General features: G+C 42.4%; 1 protein-coding gene across 2 annotated transcripts in view; it reads left to right on the plus strand.

The window, feature by feature from the left end:
* Positions 1-18,603, plus strand: part of TSPAN9 (tetraspanin 9) — a 200,532-nt gene extending 181,929 nt beyond the window's left edge. For both annotated transcript variants that reach the window (XM_059816799.1, XM_059816800.1), the window contains exons 3-8: positions 9,023-9,214; positions 11,059-11,133; positions 12,700-12,801; positions 13,408-13,539; positions 13,654-13,737; positions 14,542-18,603. In XM_059816799.1, the coding sequence (XP_059672782.1) occupies positions 9,023-9,214; positions 11,059-11,133; positions 12,700-12,801; positions 13,408-13,539; positions 13,654-13,737; positions 14,542-14,613 (657 nt within the window). In that variant the 3' untranslated portion in view covers positions 14,614-18,603. The remainder of the gene's footprint in view (positions 1-9,022; positions 9,215-11,058; positions 11,134-12,699; positions 12,802-13,407; positions 13,540-13,653; positions 13,738-14,541) is intronic.
* The last annotated feature ends 274 nt before the right edge of the window (positions 18,604-18,877 follow it).

Raw genomic sequence — 18,877 nt, forward strand, 5'->3', positions numbered from 1 at the left:
ATACCTCATTTCGGTTTTTCAGGACCATCCCAGCAGTACTGCTGGGGGATGGCTCTAGGAGAAGGATAACTGCTTTCTCTGGCAGATGAATTAAGGAGTTTCAGCATTTGCACAGATTTCGGTTCTGTACCTTCTGTTACACACAGGCCATCATTACAGCGGCTACAGCACTAGACTCAAAGGAGACATTGAAATAATGCCTTTGTCTTGCATCAGTGTTGTAGAGGAGTTTAAATCTTTGCCATATTGTTATGGCAGAAGCACTAAGTAGGTATTATTAAGTATATTCACCCACTTCCATACTCCATTCTCATTTTCTAGTCTATGGCTGAAGAACTTTCAGTTTTTGGTGTCCTTGCTACATTTTGGATCATATTTAGAAGATGATCTTGCTATGCAAGAGACTTTCTCTGAGATTTTCAGCTGTTAAGCCCCAGCTTTGATTAATCCTGTGGATTATCAAGACAGAGCAGGAAAATTTATCTGAGCTTACCTGAAAATCTCCTTTAAGCACCAGCCCTTTCCAGAGATGGATGAACCACCCAAATCCAGAGATGGCAAGTGGCATCCAAAAACTTAATTTGCAGAAAGTATATCTCTGTTTTGAAGTGGTAGAAACTATGTAGTTCCCATCTCTGCCTCCTTGCAGAACAATCATTCTGATCTGTAACTCAGGGAAGAATACTGCAAAAGCAAAAGATGAGCACCTCTGTCTGACGGTAAATGAATGGAATGGCTCTACTGCTGAGCTTTGAGTCCCCTTTCCCCTTTAAGGCGCTCCCCGCTTTGATTCATATTGTGCACTCAACAGAGCTGTTAACGCCTTGGGATAGTTTGGGAAATCCTGTTATTTGTGGTGATAAACTTTCTGGACAATCAGGTTAGTATCTTCCAAAACTTAGGTTAATGTACATTGAAACAAGAACAGGGACTGCTGTGTCTGTTGAGAAGGGAAGACAGGGTGGTGGTTTTTTGAACAGTATCTCTTAGTGTTTTGAATCTCCACACCAGACTGCTTCCAAATGAAGCACCAGATCCAAAATGCACAGAAGATGTGAACTCTTCCTGCTGAGCTGAAGAATTTTGAATCAGGTTTCCAGCTGCTAAAGATGATGATGTCCATCTTTATGTCTCATAGAAGTTTTCTTTAAAAATTCCTTCATGGTGGGAAGGAACAGCCTTTCAAACTGTTTTTTTTCCAAGATGTGCTGCTTCTTGATACCATAGGAAACCTGTGAGCTCATTAAGATACCATAAATCAAGCAGAGGGGAAAATGAAAGAAAAAACCAAACAAGGACAGAGTGATAAGACTGTGCTGCTTCATAAGGGCCATTCTCTTCCTCATCTCCTCTGCACACTGGCTGGTCTGAGAATTGGAGAAATCGTGAAAGAAGAGCTATGATAGGTAACCTTTATCTTGTAGGACTTACCAAACAGAGGGAAAACATTACTGGCAGCTTTTCCAAAGTGTTGCTGAGTCCAACAGAAGGGAGGGTTTGAAGGGCCACCTGGACACTGAAAAACCTTTCTGAGCTAGGCTTTGGTGGTGCATTCTGCTTGTCCACACGGCTTCTTCATGCTTGTCCTTTTGGTGCAGGTCATCTCCATGTTGACTTATTGTTTAAACAGAGGCCTGTCAAAGCCTAATTCAGAGTGTCTTTTTGTCACTGCAGTTACCCTGAAGTCAGTTCCCAGCATTGACACTTACTTTCACAGTCATGCTGTTAGTAGTAATTCCTCGTAACAAACCTCCTGTGCTTTTGGTCATTTTCATGGGGGCCATATTTAAGCTGTTCCATGTATTTTTCATTGTATCATCTTTGCTTCACACAAGATCACCTATTTTAACACAGCGCAGAGGAAGTTGGGGAGCTTTCTGTTCTCTGTAACTGGGCCACAGATGGCCTAGGGCATGTTATTCAAAGTGGAAGTACAAACTGAGACACTTGCTGCTTCTTTTTGTCCCTAGTGGTTGACTCTCAGTATTTGGTTTCTATATGTCTCTGTTCTATTCCAAGTCTGTTAAGAGCTCTCCTGGTGTTTAACCAGCAGTAGAAAGTCTGATGTCAAGAACAAATCTTCCCTCCACTCTTTCTCTCTCACACACCTAGTTGTGCAGCTTTTCCATCACACATTGTGTGCATGGGATGGAATGATGGCAAAAGTCAACAAGAATATGGCCTCATCCCTTTTCCTCTTGGTAGTACCTTCCTTATCAGATTCCTGTTTCCTGATGCTGTTCAATGACTTACTTCAAGGGTAAGTCCATCAATATTATTCTATTAATAAACCTTACTAGAATGGCATATCCTACCCCTTCTTTACCCCAACTTGTTTGGTGCTTGGTAGTTTTGCTGGATTCTGCACGCATAATCTTACTCGGAGAAGCATGATGTCTTACTCTGAGAAGCATGAAATGTCATTATTTGTGTATATGCTAACAAACTACAAATGCTGTTACCAAGAAATATAATTACCTAGCCCTTACTGTCAGTTGTGGCCACAACACTTGATTCTTGTAATCACCTATGGCACAATTTATCAATTTACTTCTCAGTTATGTGAAGCAAAATATACTACATAATGCTTGCTAATATTCCCCTTGTTCCTATTATTGGAAAGATTAAAGAGACAGGCTGTTTGGTTTTCATACTGACCTCTAGAGTTGTGAATATTTCATTCACATCCTGTCTAATAATTCCTCCCAGGCTAGGTAATCTCCTCTGTACAATATGTCACTCTTGGCATAGCTCTGACCATCTGTGTTGTCCTTCCCTAGGTCTTGTAAACTCTTACTATATCTTCTTTAGGTTAAGGCAACTAAATCTGGATATGATGCTCTATTGTGAAAGTTTGTATTGTTGTATTAGTTCACACAATGCTCAAAAATCCAGAATAAAATAAAAGAGCCCCTTTCCCACTCTGATGATAGCACTTGTCAGGGAAAGACTTGCTTTTGAGTTTCTCTCTCTCTGGGTTTATCTGGAATTCTAATTTCTCTTGAAGCATTTGAGACTCTTTCTAATGTTTCCTAGAATGCTGTAAGTTTTCTGGGCACAGTAATGATGACAGATAGATGTTGAGGTACTGAAGAGAATTCAGGCTTTAATAGTGAAATAGCAAAGTGAGGGAGAAACTGTGAGGAAAGTTGATGTTTCTTTTGTTTGCTTTCAAGCTCAAAATATGTGTGCCATAGCTTGACTGAATTACCCTATAAGTAGGAATGTGTGTATTCGTGTATGGGACGGACTTTATGATAGTTTCGCAGTTACCTTCATGACATAAACACCAGGGGAAGGAGAGATTTGATGGTTGCCTGGAGGGTGATAATTTCTAATCATAAGAGGGAAATGAGCCAACATCTTTTGAGAAGAAAAATCCAGTGAAATTTATTAGGCTGCTGAACCATTTCCCTGGGGAAGGTATGTCAGCGCCATCACTCTCAAGCAATTAAATACCAAGCAGCATATATTATTTAATTACATGGTGAAAAAGGAATTAATAAGATGGCTTGATACATTTTTGCTGTTTTCAGCCTCCAGGACTCAGTTGTACCAAACAGAAAGAGGTGGATCCTGTGAGAATAAATAGCTGTGAGAGCATTTTTACAGTCTTCACATTGTATAAAAAATGAGATTGGTCGAGAATAAAGTATCAGGGAAAGCTATTTTATTGCTAGAATTCCAGCTCGCTTTGGTTGGTATGGTTGTATGCAATTACATCCCAAGTCAGTGGAATTATTTGGGATTTTTTTAAGAAGCATGAGTGGAAAAAGCATTTGGCCTGGGACCTAAGGTTTAAAGCTTAAATTTTAGTATCAACAGTACTGCTACTCGGTAGAAAGACAGAGATGAAAACAGAGAAGAAAGCACAAAAATTGAGGAGCTCTGGAGAGGAGAAAAATAAAATTTGACTTAAAACTTAGTGCTGTTTGGTATGGGCTGCCACCTTGTGGAAGTTTTTAGGATGTCGTGTCTTTTATCAAATCTCTTGCAAGTCTTCCTGACTATTTACTCTTTTCAGTCACCCTAGATAATCCTGTTTGCATAGATCTGCCTTGGTCTTTAATAGCCCCTCTGTCACCTGACTTTTTATGTAATCTGAACTTTCAGTGTAATTTAGGGCTGGAGAAATCTTACTTGGGGAGGTAAAAACTCTGTGAAAATGAGAGCTTCCCTTAGCTTGCCCATTGGGCTTGGGAATCAGCCATGGTGGGAGCGTGATCAGTGCAGATACTGTGGTATAATTGTAGTACTGCACTAATGTGTGTTGTCAGAAAACTCTGAAAGGAACTGTAATCACATTGTGCACTTTGGCATGTTAACCCAATCACTACGGCAGCTGGAAAGGAGTTATTCCATGGTTGTCTTCAGCAGGACATTAGAATTTCAGGAAGAAAGAGCAAATGTGGACATGGCTGCTGCCTCAGCTGACATACAACTTCATTTCACATTGTAAAGGGCTCTTCTCCCAACGTGTTCAGATGTCTGGCTTTCAAGTCGTATCTCCATAGTGGTCTGCCTAAGGACAGCACACGTATGTTGCTAATACCCAAGACCTTTGTTGCAAACATTTCACATCAAGTGTCGAATGCTTCTTCCCTGCTTAGAGGCATTGTGGAAAGGTGAAGGTGCAGTAGGTGACCGGTCTTCTGCCAAAAAGGAAAGTGTTTTGCTCCTGAGTTTACCGAAATACTAGGGTGGCTACCACAACCAAGTGAAGAAATTCTCTCTCCTGTATGGAAGTGTATATAGAGGGCCTCCTGAAATGAGACCCTGTCAGAGGGACAGAGGCCATCTGTCCGTTTTTCTGCTCTCCAGCTTTGATTCTCCTTCTGTTCTTGGTTCTTTTCTGCCTCTTGTCCATCCCATGAAGAAGCACCAGTATGCCTGTCACTTTCCTCATTTCCTACACATGAAGGTAGCTCTCCCTTCCCTCCTTGAAGCAATTAGCTGCTTCTGGCTTTGTCTAAATAAACATAAACATGAGCCTTCAGGAGTCATTTCCTAGCCACCTTTCTTTTCTAGACCCAATCTCTGTCAAGGATTGTGCAGGTTTTTTTCAAATGGTAAAGAGATGCCTCTAAGGGCTTCCTTCTTCTACCTCTTTTGCTGCTATCCTCATAGTTGGAGCCGGATACTAAGGTGCAACTCTTAATGGGCTGATCTTTCTATTGATCGCATGTGCTCCTTTTTGTCCTTTACTTGCCTTTGCTCTGTTAGCCTCTTGCTCTTACCACCACCTTGTTTATCTGTAATGATCTATTGCTTTTGGCCTGACGATTCCAGAATTCACTGCCTTCTTTCAAAACACTTGAGCTAGGGTTGTGATTTCTGAGCCTAACAGAGTATGAAAGTCCAAGGAACACATTTGTGAATAACTTTAAAGTCTGAATTCAGGTTCTGAAGGAAAGTTACACTGAACAATTTCAGTCTTTGGTAGAAACTTCTTTGGAGACTTTTACAGTCTCATCCATGGAGTGTCATGAAGTCATTGATTGAAGTACCATCAGCTATTGGCAATGTACAGCCCTGGCAGCTTAGAAATGCCATTCAAAACCTTAAGTGAATGTTGTGTGGTAAGAGCTGCTTCTAACCTCCTGAACCATTAAGCTCTCAGCCTGAGCAACTGCCTGCAGTTCTCATCTAATGGTTGACACAGCTGAGCCACAGAGTGGATTCCTGAGAGGGCTTGAGGCACCAAAACTGCAGCAATTCAAGGACAGAGTAGATTAAATTTAAAGCAGGAGCAATAGGGTGACTGATTCCATGATATGCAGACAGTTTAAACCTGTGGTGATGTCCACTGCGTCCTGCAGCAGGATGTCATCAGGAGACTTCTGTTTCGCATCCCCTCGCAGTTCTTTACTAATCCAAGTTAACATCAACCTTGCTGACATACCATGAAACGCAATGAGAAATCACTTCAAGACTATTAATTGGAGAGCGTGGATTTGGGGGAAGAGCTGAAAGTCCTGTAGCCCTTTGTGCCACATGCATGTGTGTATCTTTTGTACCAGTCTTTTCATAGAGATAGTAGCTGCTTGACTTTTTCCTGCTACACACACTCATGTGGCAGCTGCATCCAGCTCTGTTACAGGAAACAGATGTTGTGACATTTATCCACACCCAATGATGCAAAGCTCCCCAACTCACTCTGTTGAGTTATTGTGTGTTGAGTTTTGGAAGCAGAGGTGCTTCCCAGCCTCCTTACAAGAATGCTGAAAATTTCCTCTGTGTTACCCAATGCATGTGCTTGTGAGCTTTAGCCAGTTGTGGGGTTTTTTTTTTCCAGATTGCTAAGCTAATGCTTAGGTGCAAGGGGGCCTGGAAATAACCACCAGTGCAGAGTTTCCATCTCTTATTCTCTTTCTCTGCCCACACAACCCTATATTTTTATGCGTTGCATGATGTTAGCTCTTGTGGACTTGGTACATTGGGAGATGCTTTACTCTGCCTCCCATGGGAATGCCTGGGAGCATCTTGCATAAGGCCTACTCCTGGTCACGATTCTTCAGCAAACTGGTGACTCTCCCTAGATGGAAAGCAGTTTCAAAAGCTTTGAGCAAACTAGGAAGGAGGCTCAGAGGCGACAGAAGGGTCACAGGGGAAGTAAAAGAAAATAACCATGCACGTGATTATGAAAACATAAGCCTGATTCATAGATAAGGTGACATGAATGCAAGAAGATACTATTCTAGTTTTTCTTTCATGTTCTGTGAAGCAGCAAAACCGAAAGGAGCCAGTTGTACCCTGAACTATACACCCTACTGGTAAAATCATGTCAGACTGAAGTGGGGGTATTTGCTCAAAAAGTTAGGCCTGTAGCTCTTCATTATGTCAGATTAGTGCTCATCACAAGGCAGGATTGAGCCCTATTTTAGTGGAGGTACTGTTCTCTGACCCTGAGTTTCCAGTTTGAGTAAAAGTTGTAAGTTTATGCAAGCACGATGGGGTGGGCTGGATGTGGTGAACCTGCTAAATGGCAAGAATCTTTGTTCCGCTTGGTCCTCGCTGCTGACAGGTGAGCACCAGCAGCTTTGGGATATCACCGTGAGTAAGGATTAGGTGCTGTTTTGTTTTTCCTGTGCAGCGGTCCAAGTAAATTGGAGCAAAATACTCTGAGTTGCAGGGGGTGTGCTCTGATCCCCCTCCCGGTGAAGGTGATGTGAGTTTCACTTCTGACCTTGGCAAGGGCTAGATTTGGCAGGAAACTGTTCACAGAATCACAGAATCACTAAGGTTGGAAAAGACCTGTAAGATCATCAAGTGCAACCATCAACTAACACCACCATGCCCATTAAACCATGTCCCACAGTGCGACGTCCACACGTTCCTTGAACACCTCCAGTGATGGTGACTGCTTCCTCCTGGATCATGGGCAGTTTATTTTGTTCTCCATCCTTGTCTTCCAGCTCAGGGAGCTGAATACCCTGAGGGTATCTGGTCTGGCTGTTAAAGACTGAGGCAAAGAAGGCATTAAGTACCTCAGCCTTTTCCTCATCCTTGGTGACAACATTCCCTCCCGCATCCGGTAAAGGATGGAGATTCTCCTTGGCTCTCTTTTTGTTGTTAATGTATTTATAGAAACATTTTTTGTTATCCCTTACGACCGTGGCCAGATTGAGCTCTAGCTGGGCTTTTGCCTTTCTAATTCCCTCTCTGCATGATCTAACGAGATCCTTGTGCTCTTCTTCAGTTGCCTGCCCCTTCTTCCAAAGGTGATAAACTCTCCTTTTTTCCCTGAGTCCCAGCAAAAGCTCCCCATTCAGCCAGGCTGGTCGTCTTCCCCGCCGGCTCTTCTTACAGCATGTGGGGACTGCCTGCTCCTACGCCTTTAAGATTTCCTTCTTGAAGAAGGTCCAGCCTTCCTGAACCCCTTTGCCCTTCAGGACTGTGTCCCAAGGGACACTCTCAATCAGTGTCCTGAACAGGCCGAAGTCTGCCCTCCGGAAGTCCATGGTAGTGGTTTTGCTGACCCCCCTCCTTACTTCACCAAGAATTGAGAACTCTTTCATTTCATGGTCGCTAAGCCCAAGATGGCCTCCGACCTTCACTTCTCCACTGTTACAGTACTGTTACAGTACTGTTATAGTACTGTTTAAAAGCTCACAGATTTAATGAAAGCGCAACTAATTCCTACTTCTGATTGCACTCCACAGTGATCACAGATCAGATGGGAAGTTGTATAACAACCATTTTGAGCAAGTACTAAAAGATGGGCAGCTTTTAGGCCCTCTGTAGTGCAACACTTGGCCATTGTTCTGAAGACCAGCCCCATGACTTCGGGTGGGAAACCTTATTTCCTTAACCAGACATGGTGTTGTTAAGAGTGAGAAGCAAGGTGAAGTTAATTTTATGTTTTATTAGCAGCTTTGCATTTCCTTCAGGTTCTCTTATTGACAGAGAGTAGCAGAAGTTGAGCTTCCTGTAGATAATAAACCTAGAAATACGATTTTTGTCATGTTGAACACTGGCAAACAACAGTAAAACTACGAGAACTCATACTAAAACCCAACCTGGCTACTGGGACTGGGCATTTTATAACAAATATTTATTGAAGTTATACTGTTGATTGTAATTATCTCCAGGACTTCCTTGCCTGCCCTAGGGTGAGGAAATAACAGGGCTGGATACTCTGGGACATTGTAGATGACTGCAGAAATAAGTGCAATGGAGCATTCTGTCAAATAATGTTTTTTATCTTCGTATAGAAAAATTGCATTGGGTTGTGCTGTTGGGAGATCAATGGGTAGCCCTGGTTTCATGTGCTGAGTCTTTAAAAAAAGAATTCTACCATCCAGTGGCTTTTGAATAGATTTATGAGTGTAGGTGACATTACGAAGTCTAGGTAAGAACATTTAGTTTCACTTTGTTTCAGCACCAAGCCAGTGAGAGCATTACTGCAGAACAGCGACCTAAGAATTTGCTTGAGAAATTCTTTCTTTTCAGAGTGGCGGGGGAAGGAGCCAGTGCCATTTATTTTAATGGTGAAACCTTTCTTTTGTTTATCTCTTTGCAGTTATGTGGCTGTGGGCTGCTGGGTGTGGGCATCTGGCTTTCAGTGTCACAAGGAAACTTCGCCACGTTTTCTCCTAGCTTTCCGTCGCTTTCAGCTGCCAACCTCGTCATTGCCATTGGCACAGTCATCATGGTGACCGGCTTTCTGGGCTGCCTAGGTGCTATCAAGGAAAACAAGTGCCTCCTGTTGAGTGTAAGACATCAATACTTCTTTTCACTAAGGCCAGTGACTGTTGCTTTGTTATTATTTTATTTAAACGACCAGTGCAGAATAGTCTTGTGGATCACTGTAATATTGCCCTTGGCTTTCATGTATGCTTGCAAGTATGACATCCCACAGCTTTGATCACAGTGGTATCATTGGTATATTAGCAAATGCATCCTTGTTACCATGTGCCCTAATGTATTAGATAGCAAAGCAAATTACTACCTGTTACCTCTGAATGGTCAAACATGAACTGTAGGGTCAACCTGGATAGCCCTTCTGGAAATGTCTGTTAGAAGGATTGACTGAAAAATCTTCAGCACAGCTGCTTTTGGATGCCACTCAAAGCCTCTCATGGCTATTTTCTACTTTGTCCTTATCTAAGGCCTTTGTCAGAGGTTGCTGGAAACCATCTGACCCAAAGTTAAGAAGTCAAGGTCTCTGCCAGGCCTTACCAATTAAAAAAAAAAATAAAAATCTGATCCTTGGCAGTCTTTGTCCAGCACTGAAGCACAGAGGTTGGGAACCCCTCTCAGAAAACACAGTGTGGGTAACTCCTCTTGCATAAACCCAGGAGGCGTCATCATGCTTCTCCCCACCCCAAGGAGAGAGGTATTGTGGCAGAAGGTGAGAGGAGGGCTTTCAAAGCAGACAGCTTCCAATTCAGTCACAGCTTACGAATCACAGGTACTGTGACATTAAGGAGCACGTGGGTTTTCCTTGTGTAAAGGTTTCCCTTACATGGTGTTGGGGAACAGCTGGGCAGCATTCCTTAGACCACCTCAGAGAATTAAACTGGAAGACCAATGTGCACTTGCTTTTTGCTATCTGCTGCTTGTTTTTTTATGTTGTACAGCTAGGAAAGGAAACAGAGAATAGCAATGAGGTCTATGCCATTCATCCACACAAACTGCAACACCAGCTGAATTTTTTGGGTTTTTTTTAAGAGTGTTTGTATTCATACACGGTTCTGCAACAGTCTTTTTATACTATCATGACTATCATGAGTTTCCAACTGAAGAGCTTGCTGCACTGCATACTACATCTCCCCCAGTGTCTGGGGGGGGGATGCCATGCCTATGTGGCAGTCCATTAGTACATAAAGGCAACTAGTGGGCGTGAAAAGTAGTGAGAGCTCACACTTGGGATGCCCCTGCAGAGAGAGATTTCAGCTACAGAGAAATCAGGGAATAGAAATACAGGGGACAGAGCTGCTGAGTAATAAAATGACTGTTCCAATAGGCAGACACACTACTGGAGTGTAGTAGTGCAGCTCACACTACTGGAGCTCACACTTGGGATGCCCCTGCAGAGAGAGATTTCAGCTACAGAGAAATCAGGGAATAGAAATACAGGGAGTAGAGCTGCTGAGTAATATAACGACTGTTCCAATAGGCAGACAGATGTGGTTAAAGCCCACCTGCTAGGGAATCACTCCTGAGGCACGTCACATTGATCTTTGTGGTAATGGGTTTAGCATCTGTTCTGTAGTCTGTATGAAGGAAAGAGACTATCAGGGCTGCGTGCTGTGACAGCAGTTAAAAAAAGCAAGATAAAAGCATTGCTGAAACCTGCAAACTGGTAGTAGGGCAAAACCTAAGATTTAGAGAATGCTAGACGGTGAGCTTCCTCATTGATGGTGAGACCTACAGGAGCTTTAGTGGCAATATAGTATCAATATGCCTGAATAGTTTGAAATCAAACTTGCATGTTTTTGGCAGAGCGGAAAGATGTAGAGGACAAGGCTTGTAGTCTTCAGAGTTTCTAGCAGCCCCAGGTTTGCTCTCTAGTTGGCAAGTGTGTATATACTGTCTGTTTTTTCTCTGTTCTAGTTTTTCATCGTTTTGCTGATAATTCTCCTGGCAGAGCTGATATTACTCATTTTGTTCTTTGTTTATATGGACAAGGTAAGCAAATATGGCATATAGATTAGTTATCTGTACTAGCATGTAAACCAGGTTCATGCTTTTGTTTGATGGAGGTATGCGGGTTCTCCTTGCTCTTCTCTTTAGTGAAGGTTTAACCTTGAGATCTTGGCTGTTTTCTGTAAGCTGCTCCTTCAGGGGGAGGAGAAAGTGATGAGGAGGGCAAACAGGAGAGAAGAACCAGCTGAGCTTTACAATTTCCTCCCTGAAATAAAGCCATGGTCCAGGGTGTCCCTTTTAATCTTCTCCTAAAAGCTAAGATGGCCTTCAACATAGGTGTTTGATGTCTCTGCAACCTGGGTTGCAGGAGGTCCTACTTAAGACCTGGTTAGCTTCTTAGGTCCAACCCTTAAACACGACTGGAGGAGAGAGACCTGGGATATTCACAGGTTATTCCAGATGCCATCAGCTGTCTCACTTGACTGGGCAGTCCCAGAGAGTGTGACAAGGGTGCGGAGCGATTCAAGAGGCAGCTTCTCATAAAGCCCATCTGTAGGAATCTGCTATCTAGTAGAGACTAAGTGACGTAGGCACAACTGGCTGGCCTGTCAGATAGGTAAGATGATTGGTAAAACCCTAGTGGAATTGGAGAACTCTGCTAAACATAGGACAGAGCCTTACAGTATAAGCATGTCCAGGCTGATTTTAAAACTGAGCTTCTACCAGATTTATATCTCTTCCCAGGTTGTTATGATGATGCCTGCCACTTTCAGGGAGCTGGGGTGCACTTCTGATTTTGAATGGGGTGTCAAAGAGGGGTGAAAAAGATCTTACAATATAGTTGATCTTTATGCCAGGACCCATAGGCTAATCTTTTCTCTGGTGTCAGATCACTGCTGTCAGAGCCAAGGTACATTCCTACCTGCATCCAGGACTCCAGGCTTGGACTGAAATTTATACAAGAAATGAGACATCTCAGATCTCCTTTTAAGCATTCCAACTTTCTCCTCTAAAGAAAGAAGAGCACATTTGAAAATCATAAATCCTACAAGCCTGTCCCCGCAAGGAGAACAATAATAATGCCCTTTTTCAATTGATTTTGTATTGGCCATTTATTATAGCCTGCCTGAACCTGTGCAAGGGATAACTATGTCAAGGTTGGGAGGCTGGGACTCTGGTTTTATGATATTAGCAAATTAAAATAGGCCATAGGTTACAGGCAGGAGAGGCTGCTGTGGGGTATTGCCAACAGCTGTCTCTGGCAAAGTTAAAGTAAGCTCAGCAGATTTCTGCTGATCACTCTTCAGTTAGTCTGGATCAGATGATGACTGTATGATGGACTCTTAGTAGAGGGGAAGCCATTTGGTCTCCTGTCTCATGAGAATTAATCCAGTATTTTGCAATCTGAGGGAGAGACTAGGCTTTGGCAGGTGCTGAAAAGTCCCACTGACTTGTGAGAGTCTTGAAGTATGGTGGAGCTTTTCTACCCATGTTAAGTTTGTGGTGAGAGAAGGTAAGAGAGATACATTCTATATGCAAGTCTGTACCATTTGGTCCTTTGCTCTAAACAGCAGTGCACTGACTTTCTGTATTTTTTACATGATGCAGGTCAGTGAGAGTGCAAAGAAGGACTTGAAGGAAGGTATGAAGCTATACAATTCAGAAAATAATGTTGGACTGAAAAATGCATGGAATATCATTCAAGCAGAGGTAACGTATTGTCTCAATAGAAAAAAAATAACAGTTTGGCCATAAAGGCTGCTGCAGTCTGTTAACTGTGGTATCCATGCCAAGTCTATAAGCAGGCTAATGTAGGCTTTCATTTCTGATTTTGCACTCTTGAACATCCAGGGAGTACTGTGAAATCCAGAATCAAAGTGTTCGCTGTAAGGTGAAAGATGCTTACCTCTCTCTGAGGTTCTCTGTGCCTATCACAGACACAGAGATGATCTGAAACAACGGAGAAACAGCAAAACCTGCATAGGTAGAACTGCAGCTTTGGCAGCTAGGCTTTTGCCATTCAGCAGTTGTGGGCAGATTACCTTATGTTTTGGTGTTTGGGCTCATGTCTCTGTGTCAAGAAGACTAACATAACCTTGGGCATGGGACCGTTTATTTCTTTGGGGTTTTTTTTAATGTTGTTAGGTATTTGCTTTTAGTGATCACTGAGCACAAAGCACTTTAAAAATACAGAAGTGTTGTGGCAGCACTTTTGAAAATACACAACGGTTTCATGAAAGTAAAAGTTTGTGGTGGTGCATGATTCACAAATTGTGCTGGTTAAGTTAATTTACTAATCCTGTACTTTTGCCATAGATGAAATGCTGTGGTGTGAATGACTTTACGGATTGGTACCCAGTGCTAGGAGAAAACACTGTCCCAGACCGATGTTGTACAGAAAACTCCCAAGACTGTGGACGGAACTCCACTGAATTAGTGTGGAAAACGGTAAGGCTCGCTTTGCCCAGGTCAAAGCTTAGGGAGGGGTGGGAAGGAAGAAAATAGAGGGAATGCACGTGAAAGAAAATGCAGGACTTCAATTTTCATCTTTCATCATTTCAGGGATGTTATGAGAGAGTTATGACCTGGTTCGATGAGAATAAACATGTCCTTGGTTCGATTGGAATGTGCATCCTCATAATGCAGGTAAGTATGATGTTTGTCAACATGACTTTGATTTGCTGTCAGCATTCTTGATTCTTCTGTGTGAAAAGTGGTGCTCAACTGCTTTGAGTTTGATCATGATTTCAAAAATGTCAGATTTGTTTTATGAGTTCATTTAAGGTCACTTACTCAGAAAGGAAGCAGGTCAGTCAGTAGTCAGTCCCACAAAGACTACATGCTACAGTGGAGTTTTGCTTACCTGCCTTTTGACTTCTGAGCACCACTTTGGAGTTCCCAAGTTTAGCCATTTGTTACGTTGTCCCTTAGGGAACTGTTTTTTTTAAATTTTGGAAAAAAGTTCTAGAAATTGTCAAAATGAGTCAAATCATGGCCACTGAACTGAGTAGGTTAACGTGGTTTAAAAAAGAAATGCAGAAGTATCATCATAATCTGTTAAGGTTTTGGGGTTCCTGTATCACTCCTGTACTTTTGGGGGAGAATACCTGAATCTGATGTTTTGAGTCACAGTTATCTGGCTAAACAAGCACAAGTTGTTGGGTAAAAAGGAAGGATGACTCATATGTGTTGATTCTGAAAAATTGTTGCATGTATGACAAAGACCCCTGAGAGCTTTTTGCCTCCATCTGTGCTCTGACAGATGCAACTCCGGACATCACTGTGTGCCTGAACAACATACATCCAAGTTTACTGATCAGTGTTGAAGCTTGAGAAATATGGCTAGTGTAGAATGACTTTTAAAACTACAGCTGGACCATGAATACAGGTCAGCAGTGGAGTTTTGGCAGCCTCCCTGTACTGAAGCCCTTATTTTTTGTTTTCCTTCAGATCCTTGGCATGGCCTTCTCCATGACACTCTTCCAGCAGATTCACAGGACTGGCAAAAAATATGATGCCTAAAGCCCCTGAAACATTGTCACATCAACCCTTCTGTCTCATCATAAAAATGAACAAAAGGAATGACCGCAAAGAGTATCAAGCCTAGCCCTGCTGAGGGAATCCGTCCCATTGACCGATCTACTTTGTTGTTACTTGTCCAGTTATTATCACAACTTGTTATCTGACTCATTTTTTTGTCTGTTTCACATTTGCCATTTATTTGCCAAAGAGGGGTGCAACCCCCCAAAGAAATGGATTTTCTACACGAAATCATAGATCTGCTCTAAGGATGTTTCTTAACTTAAGAAAATGTTTTGCTCTACTAATCCATGCTATATGTGCAAAAATTATGTGTGTTCAACTTCAAGGGAGAATTCTTCAAAGTCTTCCATTAAGTTTTCAACCCTCATGTCCAATTTACTGGAAGACTCGGAAAAGCCGCTCTGAGAGTCCTAGGAATTGGAGCTGCTTTGCTTTGCAGCTTTTGTACCTTACGGTGTATACTTTTTTATTATGATAATGATGATGATTATTATTATTATGGATATAGCTTAGAATTTAGTTGCCTGACTTATAACTTCTTACTGTTTTTGGTTTTACACATTTATTGTACATTAATTTGGGAACCACTGTGCGATCTCCAGAGGACGTGTTTTTTCAAAGTTGACAGTTGGTGCGGGCAAATAAAGACGTAACTTTTCTCAAGTCCATGGGGAGGCATCGTCTACCATTATCAGGGCCTTGATGCCCTTACTGTAACAAAGGTGGTTCCTTTCAAATCAGAGGCTCTTTCCTCAGATGGAATGCAATGCCTTCCCATTGGACCAGATGGTGAGCTTCCTACTCCTGCGAGGGAAAGTTCCAATGCCTTTACTCACCCAAAGCAGTGTCTGGCTGCTTTGATGTCATTCTACTTTGAAAGCTAAAAGTACTGACTAAGCAAGTTACTGCTCCCTGGCACCAAGGAGAGAGATTGCAGTTTGAACTACTGGCCAGCTGGCAGCAGACTTCACAGATTGTGTTGTCTGTTTCAACAAGTTTGCACAAGGCATGGCATGCTGCTGGATATGAGGGAGGGAGATGGCAATTTGATGGCAACGTTGTCATGCCATGCCCTTTATTGAAGGGGTTTCCTCAGGCAGAAGACAGCTGTCTCCTTGAGCTGGAAAAGGTGGTTTGATTAAAGGTGACCAGATGATGCAGGAAAGGAACAATTTCCAAAACAGCACTCAGAGACAGTATGTGTTGTCACACCTTCAGTACAGAACTGGTTCTTGCTGATGGATTGCCATCTATGGGGTAGTTCAGAGTTCACTGCAACGTATGTTTTTACCAACATTCCTGTTAGAATACTTGAACATATATTTCTCTAGTTTGAATGCTGCTTCCTTGCAAGCAGCCACCATTTACCCTTTGTTCCAGGTTTTTGCTGTTTTGTGAAGAAGGAAAGGCTCAGACATTGGAGGATCTTCTGATTTAACTCCAGTCAGGGCTCAACTCAGCTCTGAAAGAAACACTGCTTTTTGTATTAGCAGTCAGAAGTGACCTTCAGAGGTTACCTCATCCAGTGTCACTCTCAAAGGGGTACTGGCATCTATGTGAGATGGGGATTACTGTGACATTATTGAGCTGAGTTTCAGAAACTGTTGAGGATGGAGATTTTGTGCCTTTCAGAGCCATGCCGTGTCAAACTACTCCTCTGGTAAACAAGTTTCTCTTAATGTCCAGTCTGAATATTTATACTTTAAACTCTTAAAAGATACCATTTTCATTGTATTGTTCAGCCTATCTTTTCCTTGTGGGCTGAAATAGCTGTCGAGCCACTTCATATCTGGGAGTTTTTAGTCCCCTGTTTATCTTCCTAGTAGGTCCTGCATGCATCTGTACATCTGGCAGCAATAGTGGTTTGTGTAGCCTATGTGTCACTCTCTTGAGTTCCTATGAAATCAGTGTGACAGGAAGGAGTGTGAATGTGTGGGAGATGATAGAGATGAATTTGGGTGTTGCAGTGAAGAAGGAGGTTACTATCCTTAGAGCGTGGCCATATGAGCACAATGCCGAAAGTTTCACAGGGCTCTTGTTTCCCACTGAAGCAGACAATGCCATATGGGTTCAGCTATTTCACTTGGTTTGCCTTTGAAAGAGTCAGGGAAGAAGCAGAGGGAAAGCACAGAAACTGAATCCAGTTTTACTTCCATTTCTAACAAAAATTGGGACCAGGAGCATCTGAGCCCCACTGGAGATGGATGTTCCATGTTGAAGAAGGGGCTCTGATGCCCAGTGTACTTGCTGCTACATGTAAGACTGTATCCAAAGTTGCTAAGATGTGTTCCCATTTTTGCAAGAAAAGACAGGACGATTTTCATCTGATGGCTCCACTGCATTCTCCCTTTGGGCAGAGGTGCTTAGCTTTCTCTAGCTTTCTCTGATGTTCAAAAAGAGCAGGGTGCAGGGCTGAGCAGGAACATCATCTCTGTCCTTTTGGGTCGCACAGTGGTACCTGCCGCATCTTAAATTTTAATCTGCAGTCAGTTTTTGTACAAAAAATGGTAAAATATATTAGTGAAAGTAATAAGGAAATAAAAAATGTTTATGAGTAACTCAGAGATGAAATGTGTAGTTGCAAACTCAGCTACTTTGCCTTCCATCCAAACTTATTTTTCTAGAATGCTTCATTCCATTTCACGATCTAGCAGCATAGATCCTGAAATCTTTTTTTAATGACTACTTTTAAGCACAGTATTAAGTGAGACAGTTACACGAGCTTCATGTATTCATCTCTATGAAGCCACCTACAGGAACGGAGTCAAAAGCAGGGCTGATTTGTGTCTCTAGCTGACTCTCTGATGTGGGAGGTGATGACAGACATCCTGAAAAGAGCAGAAAAGTAATGTCGTTTTCCAGGCAACAAAAAACAGCCCTGGAAAGCGTGAGGCTGCATCAGTCAGTTTGTCAGAGAAGGCACTAACTGTCCTGTAAACTGGTCAAAGGGAGCTTTGGCTCATGTCTGTATGCACTTTTTTTGCTTATGCTGGTGGGTGGCTGTCTGTGTGTTTTCCCCAAATGTCACTCTGATTATTTAACTATAAGTTTTTAGCATGTTTTTAAATAAAAACTGATACTGAGTAAAAGTATCTTTAATATACACAAATATTGATTTGTATAAATGCATACCTCTCTGTATCTCTGATTCATGAAAGCACAGTTCAAGTGTGTGAAAGTGCTGTTTCTCTGAGCGTTCCTTCAGACTGTAGCATACCTGCTGTCTCACTGTGCTTCATGCTTGGAAGCTGCAGAAGAACTTAGGCAGAGACATAACTGCTTGAAGAACCTCTGCTTCAAAGCTGTTGAAGTGATAGCAGTGAGTTCTGTTCCCTCCTGGTGGTACCAAGGCTGTTAGTTACAGGAAGCCCAGGTGGAGGGTGCTCAAAAGAAGTGCCCGTAGCTGTAGCATGTGAGATGAGAAAAACAATGGCATAAATGTCTCCAAGATGACAGAAGGTGCCTTGTATATGTCATGCATTGAGTTTCTGGACTATGGTCATGTTAGGCCAGCTCTCCGATCCTGTGTCCACCTGCCATTTGTATGCATGAAATAAATACAAACGCACACACAGGAAGGGTGCAAACAGAGGGCAGCCGAACTGATCCTCATGGTTGTTCTTGGACAAGATATTGGTCAGGCATAGAAAAGGCACGGAGGAAAAGGGTGCTTTCCCAGCAGATGGTTCTTGGGAGCAGCATGGAATAGGGCACACATAATTCTGATGTAACTTCTTTCCATAGAGTTGAGCAGCTTCATCCTGTAGCTGGCATGGGGAGACCTGGAGACGTTTGCCTATGGGCTAGCCATCTGTTGTGCAGTAGGTGATAGTAGACAGTAAGAAACAACATGCCATTCCCACCAGGTGATGTTTGCACCAGTGTTTCTTCTATGCAATACCTACTTTCGCCTTTAAATAAAAGATTTTTACTAGCATAATATAAAAATAAAGGATTTTTTAAAAGGTGCCTCTTTGAGCTCATTTCTCTCCTAACCCCAACTACCACCAAAACCAAAAGGGGACAAAAAAAATTCCAAAAGGTGACTCGCAGAGATCTATTCCAGCTCCACTGCAGTTGAAGTCCAGAGCTCTTGAAGCTGTTGCATCTCTGAAAAGATTCCCCATCTCCATCCTCTCTCATCCTCCTTCAAAATAATAAAACAGAAATAGATGTGAAAGATCCCCAGAGAACAACAAATGGTTTTTGAGAGCCTGCTAATATAGGAAAGAGTTTGCAAATG

Source organism: Gavia stellata, chromosome 4, assembly GCF_030936135.1.
Source record: "Gavia stellata isolate bGavSte3 chromosome 4, bGavSte3.hap2, whole genome shotgun sequence".
NCBI classification, from domain to species: Eukaryota; Metazoa; Chordata; class Aves; order Gaviiformes; family Gaviidae; genus Gavia; species Gavia stellata.